At 37.0% G+C, this 20586-nt stretch overlaps 1 protein-coding gene across 1 annotated transcript; it reads left to right on the plus strand.

Annotated features, from left to right (window-relative positions):
• The first annotated feature begins 5332 nt into the window (after nucleotides 1-5332).
• Nucleotides 5333-8204, plus strand: LOC147483157 (methionine aminopeptidase 2B-like). The gene is given in 6 exon segments (XM_086577467.1): nucleotides 5333-5748; nucleotides 6178-6274; nucleotides 7224-7279; nucleotides 7281-7365; nucleotides 7492-7709; nucleotides 8094-8204. Coding segments are annotated over 5 exon segments (513 nt in total). The 5' UTR covers nucleotides 5333-5748; nucleotides 6178-6231.
• The last annotated feature ends 12382 nt before the right edge of the window (nucleotides 8205-20586 follow it).

The following is a 20586-nucleotide window of genomic DNA, read 5'->3' on the forward strand; positions in this document are numbered from 1 at the left end:
GTAGTTTACTCTCTTAATAATTTTTATGCTCGACTTGCAAGCTGTTGGATTAGAGTATCTTTATCGGTTCAATTGAACTTATTGCATTTCAGTCTTTATAACATGGCTAACAAATGTTTTTCGTTTTTGGGTGGCTGAGATTCCCTTAACTTTAAAAAGCATTTCCCCCCTCATGGGATTATGGGGTAGCAGTAGCACAATAATGTGAACAACTTATATGTTTAAGGCATTCACCTCCTTGGAATTATGGATCGCATACTGGTATTATACTCGTTGAGAAAAACTGTCTTGAGTACTAGTACCCATGACATCGCCGAATGTTAATGCATTTGGTTATTGTACTTGTGTGTAATGCTACTCCTAATTTATGTTCTCAAATGCCCCATTTCTGCTCTTTGAACTATTAGCATACTAGTAAACCGCCAAGCGGTGAGGAACAAGCAAAGATTAGATCAATAATATAATCAAACTTGTAGAAGTTGGTTTTGTTAACAACAACGCAAATCAATGAGGGAATTTGGAAGTAATAGAGATTCTGATGATTTCTTAAAGAATTTTACTGGAGATTTACAAAGGAGAATAGAGATGAACTTTATTAGGAGACTGTAGAAATATTTGATAGAGAGAGATTGCATGAACGTTGGAGAGTTTAAGAGAACTCGAATTTTGTTGTTGCTTTTTTTGCTCCCCTAACACTAGGTCACTTGCTCCGTTCCGGATAAATGATCTCTGAGAAATATTTTATTTTATCCGAGTATCGATACTATGCGAAAATTATACTGTCCCACCTAATTAAAATGTCCTCTTATCCAAGGACGGAACCAGAATTCAATGTCTGGGGATGCAAGAGTATATGCAACCTAGTAATTGAACTAGGAGTGCGTTAGTGGAGCTTCTATAAGAATGGCCATTTTTGCCCAACCCGCAAGAGATGGTTTCCAATTTTATTTTATTTTATCATAGCTTCATAGTATGTCGTCTTCTAATATTCAAAATTCCCTCAAATTTCTCCAATAATGCATGAAGGCGATTTTTCTATAATATTTTGCCAGCTATAGGGGAGAGATGACCCACATTCTCTTATAGCCACATTGTGTGCGCATGGAAATGACATACCTACCTACACATGAACTAAGGCTGATTTTATGGGGATGTGATCTCCACAACATGGAGATCATCACCAAAAAATTCAACTCCTTTGAACATGTCTAACCCTATTCGAGTTCGAAATTTATCTAACGACCAGAATTCTAATACTCTTTTGACCAAGCTAGACATCCAATTGAGCTGATTTTTTGTGGGAATACTATATATAGTAGGGGGGTTATCTCTGTGATTGGCTGATTGCTATCCATGCTATCAGTAACTCTTTGATGCTGGCGGTAGAGGTGTGCACGGGTCAGTTTGGGTCGGGTTTGGATAAAAACCGACCACCAAACCGATTTTGTCAGTTTATATTCTGCAGTAACCGAACCGGTACTCCTGATTAAACCGATCGGAAACTGACCCGAGCAATTTACAACCCAACCGTTACTCGATCAAAACTACCTATAACACGGTTTAACCGACCCGACAAAGTGTGCTTTTTTTTTTCCAGAATAAGGGGCCACCACATGATTTCATAAAGAAATAAAATACTAATTGAGTTAATTTGTCAGTGAGAAAGGGACCCACTTGATTTCAATAATCAAAACACTTCCGATAAATTTCCAAACTGAAAGTGATTTTGATATCTGTTTGAACTTGAAGATATAACCAGAATAATCAAACCAATAATGTCTCCTTCATAAAATCATCACTCCTTCAATTACCAAAATCAGAGATTGAGCTCAACAAGAAAAAAATAATTGGCAAATCTAACCAATTAAGAAACTGAATCTGAAAATCTAGTTGAAGTAAAATCAATGAATTGAAAGTGATTCAGTAAAATGATCAAGCCTTCTTCTTGACAATTGAAAAAACAACCAATTAAATCTACAAACTCCATTTGAAATCTGGTAACTAAAAAGAAACAAATATCAAAACAAAGCTTATCAATGTAGGCATATGAATCTGAGACGATATTTTGAATAAGAAGTCGAGATTGAAATAGATCTAAAGAATGGAATAGAGATTTAGTTGGAGAAGACCAAGTTATTATCAATTGGAGAAGAAATTGATATCCATACAGAGACGATTAAGGGATCTACTCGAATTTGAAGAAAGAAATTGAAACAGAGAAGGAGAGAAACATAGATAGATATGGAGAGACCCCGACAAAATAACTTCATATCATATTTGATGTGCTTTTACATTTACCAATCTAATCTATTAATAATTTAATATACAGCGGGTCGGGTCGGTTAATTTTGGTTATTACAGATTTAAACCGAGCACTGAACCGACTTTGTCAGTTTTGCAATATTTCAAACCGATCCGAACTGTTTAAAATGGATAACCGAACTGTGTAGTACAGGTCAGATCGAGTTGGTCGGTTCTGTCGGGTCCAGCGGTTTTATGCACACCCCTAGCTGGCGGGGTTCGAGCCCCAGATCTCTGGTATCATCACCCAAAAGTTTTACCGACTTTACTGTACTTTGGCAAGATGTAATGGTTCTTCCCAAGACTTAATGTGATATATTAATTGTGTTGCCTTAAAAAGGACCCCTTTAATATGAACCACCCCAAATATAGACACAGCCCTGCCCTTAGATTTTTAACTTAAAATAAATACGCAAATTAAACTTCACCTAGAAAATAAATTGAAGCCTAATTTTTTTGTGGATATGATATACTCACCATAAAAATCATCTCTCTAAAATTTCAGATCATTTGGAAATATCTAACCTAAATTAAAATTGTTGTCATCTTTAAAAAAAAATCCAACGGTCTAGAAATGTCGAGTTTTTGCAATCATCTTTTGCCTAAGTTAGATGTATCCAAATAAGCTGAAATTTTGTGGAGATGATTTTTATGGTGTGTACATCATATCTTCAAAAAATCATATTTGAATTTATTTTCTAGGTGAAGTTTTGCGTACGTACTTATTTTAACTTAAAATAAATATGTACTTCTAAGAGCAGCGTTGTATATATATAAGGAGAGATCAATACACAGCACTTTTTGTATAACATTTGACGCAACACCCTTTTTTAAGTTGAACTAAAAGCTAATACTTTGTGGGTATGATCTTATCACTCTAAAAGTCATATCCACAAAATTTGAGCTCATTTCGAAATCTCCACCCCTTTCAAAATTTGATTTTAAAATGTGATTTTTTTCAACTGTCAGGATTTAAAATTTTGCAACCTTATTTTGGCATCTTTAGAAATTTTCAAATGAGCCCATTTTTTGTAGGGTTGTTATCCGTGGTGGAAAGATGACATCCACAAAAAATCAAGTCGTAAATAAATTTGTAGAGTGAGATATAGGCCATTGTATACTATTGTATAAAAAGTATTGTATATGGACCCTAAACCCTATATATAAAATAAAAATAAAAAATGTTCTCCATAGCGGTTCATATCATCTTCTGGTTTGAAGCAATATTTGGATGTAAAAACCTTGATGTTGCAAACCCCCATTTGTCTTCATTATCCTGTAGCTCAACAAGTAAGATAACTACCTCTCTTTTTTTGGCTACAACATGAGATAACTACCTCAGTTCTCTCCGACTCAATATCCAATGATTAATGCCCATCACTCCATACAACTACTTCCCTTTCACCTAGAACTACAGAAGTACTTTGTATATGTCATGATGTAGTTTTGTAGATTATCTCAAAGTTCTTCTTCAAACAATTGTCCTCCAAAACAAGACCTTTACGCCATAACCAACCTTGTATTTGATTTATAGCAAAAACTTCTTTATACTTCATAGTTTCTTTCCAAAAGGCAAAACCTTCCCATCATTCTTGTTATACTTTGCCACGAGAACTTATTCCCTCATGCTTGAGATATTGTCACCAAAGCACTACTGCACCACAATGATATACAAAACAAAGCAATATTTATATCTACTAATAGGGGATTACCGAATATTTATATATATACTATTGACAATAAATCTGGAATCAATCCTTAGTTGGTCCAAAATGACGAGCGACTAACCCTATTCGGTCAGGGATTAATGGGCAAAAGAAATGTACGTGTTTCTTGACATTGAATCTGCACGCCATTTCTTTTATATTAGTGTAACTAACTAATTCCCTTTTTCCTCCCTCCATCCCTCTTTATTGACTCGTAGTTTTGTTAGACCTAATATCATTTAAACTTTTTAGGTATATGATTTTTATTTGTTTTCTTCTCCACTTTTTTTTTTGCAAAATCTACAAAAAGGAAAAAGAAGAAAAGCAAAAGCAAGTCAGTACCAATTTCTTTTATGGGTTGTTCTTTTGGGTGTAAATTGTTATGCTTGTAGTGATATAATTTTGTCAATCCTTTACAGGAAAAAAAAAAAAAGACTCTCAAGCAGACCGATCCTCCTATTCCTGTTATTGAACTTTTCTCATCTGGGGATTGTCCTAGAGGGTGAAATTCAGCAATATAAAGACGAGTAAGTAGTTGTCTTCTTGGTTCTATTTTCAAGAATTGTGATACACTTGAAGGTATATTTTCAAGAATTGTGATAAACTTTTTGGTTCAATGTGGGAGCACTGATTGTTTTCTTTTTCTTTTTTCCTTGGTCCTATGGCTTCTCATTAGTAATGTGTGGAGGACTACATCTGAAGAAAAAAGGGAACTGGATCGCCTGGAAAAACCAATACATAATGCAGTTCATCAGGCTGCCGAAGTTCATCAACAGGTTGAGTTCAAAATTTTGAATACTTCTAGTTTTTGTAAATGTTTTTTGTTGTTTCGTTTCACTTGTAATGTAGGCCTTCTCAGACCACTTTCCCCTTATTAATGATATTTTACTTTGCCAAGCAAAAAAATAAATAAATAAATAAATAAAGATTGTGTAGTGATCCACGACATATAAGTGTTTGTAGTGATTTACTTATTTTATTAGTTTTGATGCTTATGACTTTGGTTGTAACATGCATTTGAATTGTATTTTGATATCCTCCTATCAAGTCCGGAAATATATGAGGATTATTATAAGACCTGGAATGCTGATGATTGACTTGTGTGAAACTTTGGAAAATTCAATGCGTAAATTAATATCAGAGAATGGTCTACAAGCAGGGATTGCATTTCCCACAGGATGTTCGTTAAATTGGTAATTTATTTCTTTTAGAAGTTCCATTTATTTGAAAATATGTCCTTTATACATATATCTTTATGAAAAACACTTTTTCGGGGTTGCGGCTCATTGGACCCCAAATTCGGAGATAAAACGTGCTCGGTATGATGATGTTATGAAGTTGGACTTTGGAACTCAAGTTGATGGTGTTAGCTCAGGATTATACTTTTTTTAGCAAGCAATATGAGATGTTAAATCTGACCTATTATGTGTCGTCATCCATTATTAATTCTCATAGTTCATCTAATTGAGGCGAGGCTATATTCTTGTAGTAGTCTATCATGATTATGTGGCAGAAGTTTTCTTCTGTTGCTAGTTGGACCTGATCAAAGGAAGTTACTCATATTTACGGGTTTTCCTTTTTTTTTTGGCAATTAGATATTTGATTTTCAGATTAATTATCATTGTTTCTATTCCTAATGTTTCCAGGACATATAGTTGATTCTGCATTTACAGTAGCCTTTAATCCCATGTTTGATCCGTTACTTGAGGCATCATGAGAGGCAACCAATACTGGAATTAAGGTATCCCATTTCTCTACAGTCTTTGAATACTACATTGGTTGATAATGTTTGATCTTGCAATGAATTCTTCTTGAACACTTAAATAATCATCTCATCCTTGCATATTTACTTACATAATGAATGTTACATAAAAAAAATAACTAACATTTCAGTGCGTAAAACCTTAGCCACTCAACTTATTTCTGTTTTATACGTTTTAGGTGTATCACTGCACAATGAATGCATATATGAACTTGAAATTAGTATGTAGTACCTTTTCTTCTTCCAGTTTATAGCTCTGAAAGTAAACTGCATTGCATATTCTAGTCTTATGGATGGTAATTATTAAGGTTAATGACAGCAATATGCTCATACATCGTAATTTATTCTGCTCTACATTAATGTCCATACATCTTATCTGTTATGTGGTGTTTCTCTTATATCATGAAGGAAGCTGGAATAGATGTACGTTTGTGTGATGTCGGCGCTGCAATCCAGGAGGTCATGGAATCATATGAGGTTGAAATAAATGGAAAGGTCTTTCAAGGTACAGTTGTTATGTTTGGAGATTGTTACTGCATATTTCTAGTCGTTTATAGTAGATTTAAAATCTTAATGCCTTTATTACTTTTTTTTGGTGAAGTAATGCCTTTATTACTTGCACTATGTATTTGGATGCTATTATGATAATACTTGGTGTAGTGCTTTTTTTTCTTAGATCATTGAGCTGATTTTAGCTTTTGTTAAGGGAACTATTTAAAAACCAATAATGATGCATACATAGAAATTATGTATTATCGGTGGCGGTGGTTTTGCAAATATGAACAAAAGTGTCAGCGGCTGGCCCATGTTTATGGAGTTATGTACCATTCTACAGGGTTGTGTTTGCTATAATGCCATTAAGGATAGATACGAGGGTACTTATATTTTTTATTGTCATTCGAGTTGTTTAATTAGTAAGTGATGTGAACTATGATTGGTGGAAGCTTCAATCAATGAACAATTCACTCAATAAGAATAATCTTTAATAAAATCACTCGTGAAATAATAATCTTTTATAAATCAAATAATTGAACGAAAAACAACCTAAGAACTAATGGAGGCACCTATTCTATTTATACTAAAATCTAACCTCCTCAAACCTAACCTAAGCCGAATGAGTTTGGACCTGAAATACTGGACTTAGACTTGGACCAACATGGCCTGAAACATAATAATAATAAAAAATACTAAAATATCCTCACACTCTATGTGCCTATTACATCAGTAAGTTTTTTAAGTTCCTAGTAAGGCTAGGTTATTGATTAGAAAATAATCCAATTATTAAATAATTTGGTGGTTCTGTTTCTGGTAATTATGTGTATTTAGGGTTCATAATTAGAGTATCGTACCTGATTATGTGTATTTTATGTTCTTCATACCTTACTTGGCATATAATATAATGAATCTAAAAATCATGTTAATACTTAATAGAAAGTGGTTATGCTTCTTGGTAGTTAAAAGCATTCGGAACTTGAATGGCCACAAAGATAGGCGTTATCAAATCCATCTTTGGAAAATTTGTGCCTATAGTAAAAGGAGGGGGAGCAAAAGATGGAGGAGGGGAGTTTTTTGCTATTGAAACTTTTGCATCGACAGGTGATGCTGCTGTTTTAGATAGCTAAGATCTAGATTGGGGATAGCATTGCATATATACATAAATGAAAATGTGGCTCTTGCACCAGTTATTTTTATATAATGGTTCTTGATTGTCTTCATGTACAGGTAAAGGGTATGTTAGAGAAGATTTAGAGTGCAGCCACTATATGAAATTTTTAGATGTTGGACATGTACCATTAAGGTTGCCTAGAGCTAAGCAGTTGCTCGCAACAATAAATAAGCACTTCTCGACATTGGCCTTTTGCAGACGTTATTTAGACCGCCTTGGGGAGTCGAAATACCTTATGGCACTCAAGAATCTCTATGACTCTGGCATTGTTCAAGTATTCCACATGACAGCTAAATTGTTAACGGTAGTGGTTCCTCCATATTAAATTGTGTTGTTTCCTACAAGTATCAATCCAAAATCCTAAGGGATAAATTATGTTTGCACAAATATACAAAAAGGTCACTTTGCTCCAGGCGTACTCTATTAATCAAGTTTTAATTTCTGATTAAGAGAGAAGTTGTTGGCTCCTTCGGTCAATGTTTATTGTATTTCTTGCCGAAATCTCCATCTTTTAAGATATAATTGTTTGAAACTTTCTATATTTGGAAATATTTTTTTAGCACATTATAAGTTGATGGGACATTTTAGGGTGTTATAATCACTTTTCAATTAGAATTACAACTAATGAAATTTTCTTTTTGTTTGTCTTTCGTTATAGCCTTACCCTTCTCTATGTGATGTGAAGGGTAGCTACGTATCACAGTTTGAGCATACCATTATATTACGACCAACCTGCAAAGAGGTTATATCTAGAGGTGTCTATTATTAATTGATAATTGAAACAAAATCCAGACACAACAGGCACAATAGGAGAGTGATAAGTGCTCAAAAAGTGCAATTTAACTCTCGATTATGCCTCTTGTTTAGCCATCTTAGTGGACTAATAGTGTTTGTAAGTTAAGTTTTATGATTATACAGGTGAAAAAGAGAGTTTTGTGGAATATTAGAGAAAAATGGGTAAAACAGCAGCAATTCGGAGCATTAAGGATAACATGGGAAGCCCGTGGACAATCATGGAGAAGGTCAAGGAATTGAAGCTATTAAAGATGTGACTTGGACCTATTTTAAAGCCTATTTGGAAGCCCAAGGCCAAAGGATTTGTTGCTTGGACCAAAACCCGCAAAAGAGGAAAGAAGGATAGAGCAAAAGAGGAAAAATAGAGTCTCGTGTCTGAAACACGACTATCGTGCATCCAGACGCATGAAACAACACTGTAGCCAATTCCTTCTCAGTTTTGGAGACGAAATTGGACTCTGAAAGAAGTTGATTTGTATTAGAAAACAAATGGCAGTTTGGAATGCTTCTAGAACTCATTGTAACCCCCATAAATAGATGACCTAAATGCCTCATGTAATTTGCCAATTCACTTGTACTCTTGTCTCTAGAACTTGAGGCAGAGATAAATTAATAATAAAAGATTCGGTTTTAACTAACCGAGTCTTAATAAGTTAGTCTTTCTAGTCTTATGTTCTTCGACTCTTCTTTTTCTCGTTCTTCGTGTTCTTCCTTTTTTATGGAAGGCTAATCTTCTCCTTCAAGGGAGGAGATAGAGCCGATGCTTAAGGTTTAATGATTCTTCTGGTTCATGGTATTCTTCAATCAGGTTACTTCTTTATGTTTTTAGTTATTAGTTCCATTGCCCACACCAAGGGATGGAAGTATAGAATAGGGTTTATGTTTTGCAATATTAATATCATGCTAGTGTTCTTTACTTTTCTTCTAGTAGTATAGTTCTTTAGAGTTAGGGAAGTATTTTTTGTGTTGCCCTAGAAGGGGTAGCTTAGGGAGTGGCTGCCTAGGGGAAGTATTGTTTGTGTTTGCCTTAAGTGGTGATTCATTGAATGGCCGCCCTATTAGGAAGTACTCCTTGATGTTGCTCTCGGTAATACATTGAAGGGCTGCCCGAGCTTACATAGAAAGAAAGAAGATATTAATAGCATAAACATAGGAACAACCTTAAGTAGAGTTAATTGTTAATGATGTTTCGTCCAAGAGGGCATCGACACTCGCTCGATTGCCTAATTGTAGTCTACTTGTAAGAACAACCATGAAGCAGAAGGTCATAGATCAAAAGTATTGGTGGATTCTAATATCTTGAATTCCCTCTCTTATAAATTCTCAATAGTTTAGTTAATTTAGTTTAGTTTAGCATTAGAATCTAAAATCTCTACAATCATAGTTTTTGGCGCCGTTGCCGGGTTAAGTTGTTTATGTTTAACATTTTCTTTAAAGATTATAAGTTTGGATCTTGAGGTAATTTTAGCTGCATCATCCATCCTTTTGAGAAAGAGAGAAGCTTGAAAGACATCTCGAAGACAAGATCTACTATCCAGGTTAGTCGAATCTTCATTCTTTTTATTTCATTTTTAGTATAGTTGCATCATAGTTTAGTTTTATTGCTTTCTAGTATAATTGCATTTAGGACCTTTTCAACAATTGAAGTTGTAAGCCAACACAGCGAAACATCAAACTCTAGTGTTTCTTGTCTGAATCTTGACAAACGGACTATCGTCTGTGGACCGTGGTACTTAAGCAATCCAAGTGATTCACCATAACCCTAGAAGAGACAACTTTAGACAATGGGCGAGATACTAGCTGCAAAGCTCAACCCAGTTGAAGGAAAGTAGTTTTACATTTTAGTATAATTTAGAATAGTTGCATATTATTCAAGCATTGTAGGATAGTTTTTCGTCATTTTCGCATAGCATTTTCTAGTGTATGCCCTGTCATCCATATCATCATTCGGTAAGAACACAACAGTGGACAAGGTTCAACAACCGACTCACAAGAATACTAGACGAGATTGTTACAATGGCCGCACACAATGATAGAGGTGTTTTGGACACCAGTAATCCCGAAGCTATCCCACCCATGCAAGCACAACAGAGGAAGAAGTTGTGTGATTTCTATTCGCTAATCATTGGAGACCCACCCAGCAGTATTGTTTTTCCAGAGACAGAAGCTAACCCATTTGAACTTAGAGCATCAGTAATCTATATGCTTCCAAAGTTCAATGGTTCAGACAATGTTCAGCCTTATGTTCACATGAACAAATTTCTATCAGTCCTCAGAACTTTCAAGAACCAGAATATTAGGGATGAGAGTATCAAGTTAATTATTTTTCCACTCTCACTCGAAGGTAAAGCATCCGAATGGTTAACTGCACAGCCAATCAATTCAATCAACAACTGGGAGAAGTTGAGAACAAAGTTTATGAACAAGTTCTACCTACCCCAGAAGACAAATGTCATGCAGCAAGCCATCAACAATTTCAAAGGGAAGATGACTGAAGAATATCATCAAAGCTGGGAGAAATTCAATAATCTGCTAATCTCATGTCCACATCATGGTTATGATAAGAGCACACTGGCTCATTTTTTCTTTTGAGGATTTTCTACTATGAACAAGCAGATGATACAGTCAATGCATCAAGGTAAGTTTACATTATTGGATGGAGAGGAAGCCTACAACTTTCTCAAGAATTTAGCTGAAAACACTCAACAATGAAGTACTAGCAACGAGGACGTAGCTAGAGTGGAGGGGTTGCCGAAGCAATTTGGCAACCAAATTCAAGAAAACCCAAATCAAACGATGCTATCAATTATGGCAAGCCTATCAACAAGACTTGAAACTCTAAACAAGAAGTTTGATCAGTTCTCCATGAATCCTCCAAAAGCAAACAATTTCCAAGCTAAACCTCAGCATTCCAAGCCTTATTATGCCATTTGTGAGCTATGCTCTGATAAAGGCCACACCACTGAAGAGTGTTCGTACTATCTAGATACTAATGCAGAGGCATGTAGTATCAAGTCTTTAGGAAGAAATAACTAGTTCAATCAGGGACAGAATTATTGGAAGCCACAAAATACAAATCAGAGGAATTTTCCTCCAGGATTCCAAAATCGACCAAATCGGTTCGAATAACCAAGATGTCGGTTCTAAAACCGCCAAAGAACCATACAAAATCAATCAATCATACGAAACCCGGTAATATCAAGCTAACACAAACAAGCGGAGAGTTAGTACCGGATCTTATGAGTGGATATATTGCCCTACGCCTCGGTCGAGCAAAAAGCGCTTATCCCACATCTGGAAGAAGTTATCACCACCATTGTCAATGAGCTGAAACAGACAAATCAAAGAACCCAGAAGTTGGAGAATAACTTTAGTGTCATTCAAGGTCAAATAAGGCAAATCGTTGCCGCCTTGACAGAGAGATCAAAAGGAGCATTACCAAGCCAGCCGGAGCCAAATTCGAAAGGAAGAGGTGTCCTGCAGGTGGATAACCTGGAGATTACTCAGTCAAATGAACAAGTTAATGTTGTCACCACTCTGAGGTCAGGCAAGAAAGTTGATAACAAGATTGTCTATGAACCAGGATAAGATTTTGCAGAGCCTAAGGTAACTTATGTCCCCACCATCTGATAACTACGAAATGAATAGTTTACCTACGAAATGAACTATGAATTCAAAATGTAAGTAAACTAAAACTATTCTTTTATACTCAATTATCAAATCTTCTACTCTCAATGCGAATTGCACTAAATGGAGTACGAAGTTCGTTCCACTCCTAGTTCCCTAGCATGGATTGTTTTCTAAGTCTAACTAGTCGCTCTTAAGTCAATGAGAGCTTTTACTTAAAATATTATACTACGATACTTAATTAAGATGATTACTAGAAATTAACTACAAATGCTATGGAAATACTATTGTTTGACTCTAGATAAAGGAATTAGGGGGAATCGAATCCACCTCGAATCCAACTTAATGACCTAGTACAGATTGTGGTATCTCGATTCTTACGTTTTCCGCGGCAAGAATTCGAGTCTAATCCCTAGTGTTCATGGCATTTCAACCAAGTACTAACTAGCATGTGAGGTCGCCCACCCATTCTCATGGCTAAACACGCGACCTTCTAGAGTGGAATAGATGCTACAACGCGTTTCTATACTAAACAACTAAGTTTTCATCAAGGCTTCATCAACCCCTCTAATGGAGGTTTAGCCTTGAATCATCAATCTAACATTTCCCATTGAATCTAAACTAAACGTAATGTAAGAAATTTAGATTTACTTAATTTGAACAATAATGAATCTAATTTAATGGCTGGAATGAAACAAGAACAAGAATTGAAATTAGATCTAGAATGGAAATGACAAATTCGAAATTGACAAACTATCTATTTTATTTATCTAATCAATCAAGAACAATGATTCAGAGATTTAATCTAAAACAAGAATTTAAATGGAACTAAAACTTAATTTAATTAATAAAACTAGATCTATAATTCTATATCTTAATTTAGGTCTAACTAGCTACCATTAACAAAGAGCTAAGCTTTTGTTTTATACATCCAGATCCAAAATTCGTGCATGGGCTTGGAGCCATGGTTTGGGCCAGAGAATCAGGCCCAAAACCCAATTCTTTCAGTCCAAAAAGGCCTCTTCAGCTGCAGTTGGCTTCCACAGACTTTTCATCCACTTCTGCTCCTCTGATTGGGTCAAGGCTTGGACCATTGGAAAGCTCTTTCCGAGCCGGTCGTTTTGACATAAGGTAGGTCCTCAATCCGATGTCCGAGTCCAAAGATATGGCATTTGGAAGTTCTGTTGTTGACCGTTGCTCCTTTATCTCGCTAAAGTGGCACATTTACGCACATAATGGACTTTGAAGCCTGAAATGCATAGAAACACGTAATCGATATTAACTCTTACTTATTATTCACATAATTGGTCTAACAGTATGATTATTAAGGGGTTAAAACTACAGTTTTGGGCTCTTATCAAACCACCCCCAAACAGCATTTTGCTTGTCCTCAAGCAAAGATGAGAAATTAGAATAAGTGACCAAAAATGGAGTTCTAACTACTCTCGTTTCGCTGAGTGCGATTGCATTGACCATATGCAACAAGGCCTTAAACCACTAGGAATTCCCTAGTGGACGAGTTATAGCCTCGTGAGAGTTTTCCAGTGAAGGTACTCACAAACTTCATCTATACTACAATGACTAAGAAAATAAAACTATTGTTTCCTTATTCATGCTCAACTATCTATACATCTCTTTAGCAATTACATAAGAATAACAGTCAAAAACCTAAGTTAATATATGCATAATAATCAATCATCTACAATAAACATATAACAATGAGTAATACTATGAAATGTTCAAAGAGGTTTGTTTTCGAGAACTTCGGAATAAGCGTCCTTAAGTAAGTCCTCACATAAATGTCAAGACAAAACCTCTCTGATTTTTCCACTCAAGTTTACATCTACTCCAGATTAATGCAGTGGGCACACTTTACCTTACAATCTCAATGACATCAAGGAAGCCGGTCGATCAAACACATCCGCCACTTACTATCACACTAACCTATTCCTAATTGAGCTAGAGGTCTTTATTAGGTGTTCTTGGGGATTAGGAGATGGTTTAAGAAGGAAGGAAATGGATATTCAAAAGGACAAGTCCGAGATAATAGAGTCTTCATATTATGTAACTTAGAAAAACCTTGTTAATTACTTTTGCTTCCACACTTTGTTTCCATCCTTAGCCATATTTTTTCTTTTTTTTTTCTTTTCTTTGGCCTTTGACTCCCTTTTATTCTATTTTTTTTGGTTTTTTATTTATTTCTATTTTTTTTTTTTTTTTTTTTTTTCTCTTTGGATGGAAACTTCTTTTCTTTATTTTAAAGCAACTAACTAATTTTTGTTTACACAGGGTTTTTCTCTTCTTCTTTCTTCCTCATTCTATTCTCGGACTTATTCTAAATTGGGTAGGTTGATTTTTTTATTTTGTTTTGTTTTTGTAACGAGGGGTAAAGGAATTGTGGTTTATGGAAGGCTAAAGAAAGGCTCGAGGAGGGGCGACTAGTGGAACATAATTCATAGGTTTGAATTTCTCGCTATATCGATCCAAAGAGCGGCCTAAATTCTCGCTTAGGATATGGTTTAGTTATCAAGCAAGTGGACGTGTGATTTCTCTATCCGGATTTTACTTCTCCCTTGTGTCATTTCTCAAATGTTTCGCTCATATAAGGCTTTAGGCTATATTCTCCACGGGATTTGTAGAATAAGTACTCTAGCCTAGATTTCAAAACTTCTTGCTAGCAATCATAGATACTCATGTAATAAATTTATAGATAGATGCAAAGATTATTACATACATATTAACCTAAGTTTCTAACAATTATTCTGATGCAACAGCTACGTGAGACTTCTAGATTGTTAAGAGCATGGAGGAAGAAAACAATACCAATATTCCTAAGTGTATAGCATATTTTTTTTTTTTTATATTTTTGAATTTTCAAATTTTAACTAGAAAACAAGTGCACATTATACATATCTCTATCCTAACAGATGTCTTAATTACACGTGTTTCTATGCCCCCCAACAAAAAGCATGCTTTGTCCTCAAAGCGTTTAAATAAAGAGGGTAGGAAAAATACCATTGAAACGCGGGAAATTCAGAAACATCTGCAAAACAATGTTAGAACGTACTAATATAGGAAATAAAAACTGACGCAACACTATAAGAGTTCCACCCATTATGGGGTTAACAGAATTAAATTGCTTGGGACATAAGCAGACACTAACTTAACTAAAACTTACCTGCACCCCAACATCTACTCGTCATCCTCCTCTTCTATATGAGGTTCTTTTCGCATCCCCGCCATGCCATAACAACTTGCCACGCCTTCGTACGTGTATCATCAACTAGTGCTAACCTCTCTAGTGTTATTTGGTCCGATGGGGTGTAAGGAGCAACCAAATGTGGTTGCACCTGCCATCCCGCCAAGTCATGGCTCGGAATGATCTTACCACCACCGATTGGTGGGTCTCATGATTTCGACCCTTTCCCAAATCTCGGTAATCGCGTACTGAGAATCACGGGTAGGCAAAGCGTATAAGGCGGCAAACCAAGACAGGCATAAGAAGGTACTTATGCCTCAAGGTATGGGCTCGCCTTTCGTAGTAGCAACTAAAACTTCGGGGAATGTCATACCTACGACGTCCCTCGGCTAAAGCAAGGAAAAAACGCGTCACCCGGTATTATTGGCGTAAGTAAACCGCCGTTCCTAGAATGTTCATCATGATGAACAACATGGTTGTGCCTACATTGATGATAGGCTACTTTCGCATGGCGATGTTATATTGGTCTTGGTCCATGATAATGAAATACCCTCCCCATAATACTCATGGAAATAGGCATATTCATATAGGTATGAGTTATCTATCATATATCCCCACGTGTGCATAGAATTCGAGCGTAATGGCAATCCGAAACCAAAGCTATCAAGTGTTTATTGAATTCCATAGTCGTACCATCAATAGTAAGGGAAAATTTTTGTTCTCCTTCTTGGGTACAAAAAAGTAATATTATTATAGAAGAATTCAGTTAGCTTAGGTGAAAAAGAATCGTCATCACTCACCGGAAGATGCATCCATCCTAATTGCCGCGATCCGCCGCGAACGATGCTCCATAGGTATAGGTTCCCATCAAGTCTTCAAAAGACTGTTCGGGAATCACTATAGGTGGTGTCATCTCAACACTACTTGTAGAATAGCTGCGAAAACACGGAAGAACCTCGAGAAAATCGAAAATTTCTGTGATTATTTGAGAGGCTGCGCTTCAGATAGAGCGCGAGTCGCTCTTTGGTTTTTGAAATTACGATGTTTTAGCGCTGGTCGCTTACTACTTGAAGCGTGGCCTTCGGTGATTTTTTTCGATTCCGGTGTTTGGCCTGGTCGCTCTACTTGGCGCTGGGCGCTATTCTAGGGATTTTTCGATTCTGATATAATAGAGGCGAAGCGCTCTGCTTGAAGCGCTGGCCAGTAGAATGCGAAAGTGAGTTTCTAAGAAAAACAAGAAAAAGGTTGGAGTGAAAAGTGAAAGATGATTGTGGTGTGTAGTGTGGGTTGTGAGTGTAGTATGATGGAAGTTTAAATAGGTTACGGGTTTCCAAAACGAATCGGCAAATTGCCAAATTGTTTTAAGGCAATTTCGAAATAGAAAACCTGCCAAACCCGAAACCGAAAACTAACCATTGTTTTGATTTCCTAACAACCCCGGTATCTTTTACTTGGTTTAGAACGGAACTTCTAAACTCTCCTACATATCATGCTACCACTACAAAAATCATAGGTATGCGGTATCGGCCTAATTTTCAACTTTTACTTCCAAGACAACTATCTGAAAGATGATAAAAATAAATTATATTAAAATAATATGAAATCCAAGCAATCTAAAACAAACAACTTAATACTCAAATCTAACTACTTTGAATAAAATTCCACTAACAAAACAATAAAACAATGAAATAAAAGGACACAACTCCCGATGGTGAACACCTAGGTGTGAAGAAGAAGATGGTCCCCGAGATGGAGCCGGCTCTGTGGTGACGAATGGCTTGAGCCATCCGGCTCATGGCGGACGGCGCTCATGCCTCTCGAATCACCGAGACGGACTCATCCACGAGTGGCATGCGTCGTAGCATCTCTATCTGAACAAGCGCGGCTTCCATCTCGATCTTGAGTAATCGCATCTTTGGGCTTGGTGATTCTTGTGGATAACCTCCAAGTCGGACAAGATATCTTCCCCGACCCCTTTTCGAGCATTTCAACTCTCGTCGAAAGTTCGTTTGCTTATTTCAAATTACAATTTGTCTATGTCGTATATCTTCACAGATACGATAACTGCATCGCAAACCAGTTTGCAGCATTATCATACGTTCTAAATTAGAAGTATGACTATCAAAATTATCCTCAACCAACCATGTCATATCTTCCCTACATTATCCGACTCAACTTCCTTCTCTGCGGACAATGGCCAAGTCTTTTGAATGCATTCCTTATAAATACTTGCATTAGAAGGCAATTTGATCTTAATAGGAGCAGATCTAGCGGCGGCTCTAAATGAGAGCATAATCTTAGTGATCAATCACGGGAAGAGGCGCGGGCTCTTTCCCACTCCTCTAATCACATTCAAAATTAAATCAAGGATGCAGAAATTATACTCCTTCGTTTGCAAATTCGAGAGAACGTCGGATTACATCAAGTCCGATGTCGCTGACTTTGTCTTTCCCGGGCGTTCTTACCAATCCACCGAGCTCTGACCCGGTTGATTGGTTCTCGAGGTCGTCCGCTTAACGCAATGAGATATCGTATTGTATTCACCCTCTATGACCGTATCTTTCATCAAAACAGGAACTGCAGTATCTTGGGATTCCTTTGGTCATATCTAGGTTGGTTCTGAGGGGTGATTCCTAATAGCTCGATCAACAAGCTGTCTCATAACTTCCCTCCGCGTTCCTCTATCCTAATGAAAATCCTATTTCCCCACTTCTTCGTTTCTTATAAAACTGTTCTACCAAATCATAGTGATAGAAATCCTCAATCGAATACCACAAAGTCCGTTCCAATTTCTCTTAAACATCTCCGGCGTCATAAAATGGCGCTAACGGGGTGCAAACGCGCGTTTTCCGGCAGAATTCTCGTCGTAAGCGCCATTGAAGTTTGAACTGATTTGGGGTTTGTAGATGGTGGTGGATTCGAGTTTGATGAAAACTAACCAAACCAACATGGTGGTTTATGGTAGGTTCAAGCGCAGGTTCAAAACTTCGAATGGTGGGTGGTTTCTTGGTGGAAACGGTTGGATTGTGTGGAAGATTGGTGTTTCACAATGGGCGTGGGTGGTCTTATTATTGTGATGTATTCTATTTTTATTATATATATTTTTTTTTTTTTTTGGTTGATAGGGTTTGGATTTTAATTTGTGTCAAGCGGCTGGAGAAGATGAAGGTCGCGATTTGTTTTTGGAAAGGGGGGCGCGGGCGCGCTGTAGGTGAGCGCGAGTCGGCCCAAGCCCAATTCGTATTTTTCGACTTTTGTCGATTTTTAGCGCAATTTCAAACTAGATTTCCGCCGTTATCGGTCCGATTCTTTTCGAATGAGATATGGAAATGATCAGGAGAATTTTCAATCCAATGATCCATACAACACTCGATTCCGACCATGGGTGACGTATGAGAGGGTGGAAGGACGCCTCGAAGTGCGTGTGTGGCGTAAGTTATCTTGCGAAACGAATGAACACTAAATTAGATGACGTCAAACCCAATGAACTATACTAATGGACCTAAGCAACGCCAAAGGAAGGTTCGAGCAATCCGGATGCAAGGATCGATTGCCCACCCCCAAAACAAATTTTTAAACACAAAATTTGTTTACAACGTCGTCGTTTAAAGTCGATTCCCGACTTGTTGGATTGCTATGTCTATGATTTTTAAGAATTTTAATTTTAATTTTATTTGTTAAGAAACACAAAAACAATAAATACACAATTCACTCCATAGAGGAACATGACTCAAAGATCGAAAAACATCGCGAAAGTGGAAGCGTGAATTGTGTGAACTGTGGACTTAGGATCCGGTACTTACAGCCCACACACTCCATAGGGAGGGCCGGTTACCTGAATGGTGTACTTATCGGATATGGAAATGAAAGTAAGTACACCAATGACAAGGTCGATCCTCATAGATGAGGTCTGTAAAAGGACTTCCTCCACATCGGGGGGGACAAAAGTTAAGTGAAAATGTTTTAACCGTTGACCATTAACTTGAAAGGCTTGTTGTCCTTGGGATTTACCAAGGTAATTGCCCGTAAGGGGTGACTTCAAGAACGAGAAAAGGACCGGACCAACGGGTTTTAGTTTCCACAGGAAAATATGTAGGCGGGGAGTTGTAAAGCAAAACCTTTTGTCCGACCACAAACTCTTTACGCAAGATATGCTTATCATGAACCGCGTTTCATGTTGGCTTTATAATCCTTCGCGAGATCGTAAGAATCGCTCACGGATTTCTTCAAGCTCATTTAATTGTAACTTGCGTTTGGCCTTTCATCAATATTGAAGTTAAGGCTTTTTATAGCCCACGAGCCGCGGTGCTCTAATTCAACGGGCAAATGACATGGTTTCGAATACAAGTCTAAAGGGGAGACATACCTATAGGAGTTTTGAAAGCAGTTCTATATGCCCATAAGGCATCCGATAGGCAGCTTGACCCGATCTTTCCTATCGGGGTTTACTATTGTTTCTAAAATCTTTTTGATTTCCCTATTAGAAACTTCTACTTGTCCGCTAGTTTGTGGATGATAAGGAGTTGCTATTTTGTGTGTAACTCCGTACTTTTTAACTAGGGATGCAACAACTCTATTGCAAAAATGTGTTCCACCATCACTAATGATGGCTTTAGGAATGCCAAACCCGGCCAGAAAATGTATTCTTTAATAAAAATACAACGGTCTTATGGTCATTGCTTTCTACGGCAAGCTAGGGCCTCTATCCATTTAGACACATAGTCCACGGCAACTAGAATATAAATATAACCGTGGGAAACAGGAAAGGGCCCATGAAATCAATACCCCAAACATCAAAAATTTCTACTATTAAGATTGGATTTAATGGCATCATATTACGCCAGTGATTAAGCCCAAGTTGTTGGCAACTTAATACACGTCTTGCAATGCACTTGGGCATCCTTAAAAAGGGTAGGCCAATAAAATCCACATTGAAGAACCTTAGCGGCTGTTTTCATTCCACTAAAGTGGCCACCACACTCTTTGTCATGGCAGAACGATAGAACTTCATTATATTCCCACTGGGGAATGCAACGACGAATAATCTGATCTGCACAATACTTAAAAAGGTAGGGCTCATCCCAATAGTATAACTTGACTCTGGCCAAAAACTTCTTACGTTCATTTCTTGACCAATTATAAGGCATAACATCCGCCGCTAAATAATTTTACGATGTCCGCATACCATGGTGATGAAAAAATAGCATACAGATGCTTATCAGGAAAAGAGTCAGGTATGGACTCAGAATCACTACTATCGTCATTTGTAAGTCTAGATAAGTGGTCGGCAACTACGTTTTCGACCCCCTCTTTTTGTCCTTTTATTTCTAATGTGAACTCTTGCGGGAGAAGAATCCATCGGATTAATCTCTGCTTAGCATCCTTCTTTGCAAGAAGGTACCTAAAAAACTGCGCATGGTCCGTGTAAACTAAAGTTTTAGAACCAACCAAATAAGGACCGAAACTTATCTAAAGCATAAATGACAGCTAAAATTCTTTTCAGTAGTTGTGTAATTCCGTTGGCGTCGTT

This window comes from Coptis chinensis, chromosome 8 (assembly GCF_015680905.1).
Source record: "Coptis chinensis isolate HL-2020 chromosome 8, ASM1568090v1, whole genome shotgun sequence".
NCBI classification, from domain to species: domain Eukaryota; kingdom Viridiplantae; phylum Streptophyta; class Magnoliopsida; order Ranunculales; family Ranunculaceae; genus Coptis; species Coptis chinensis.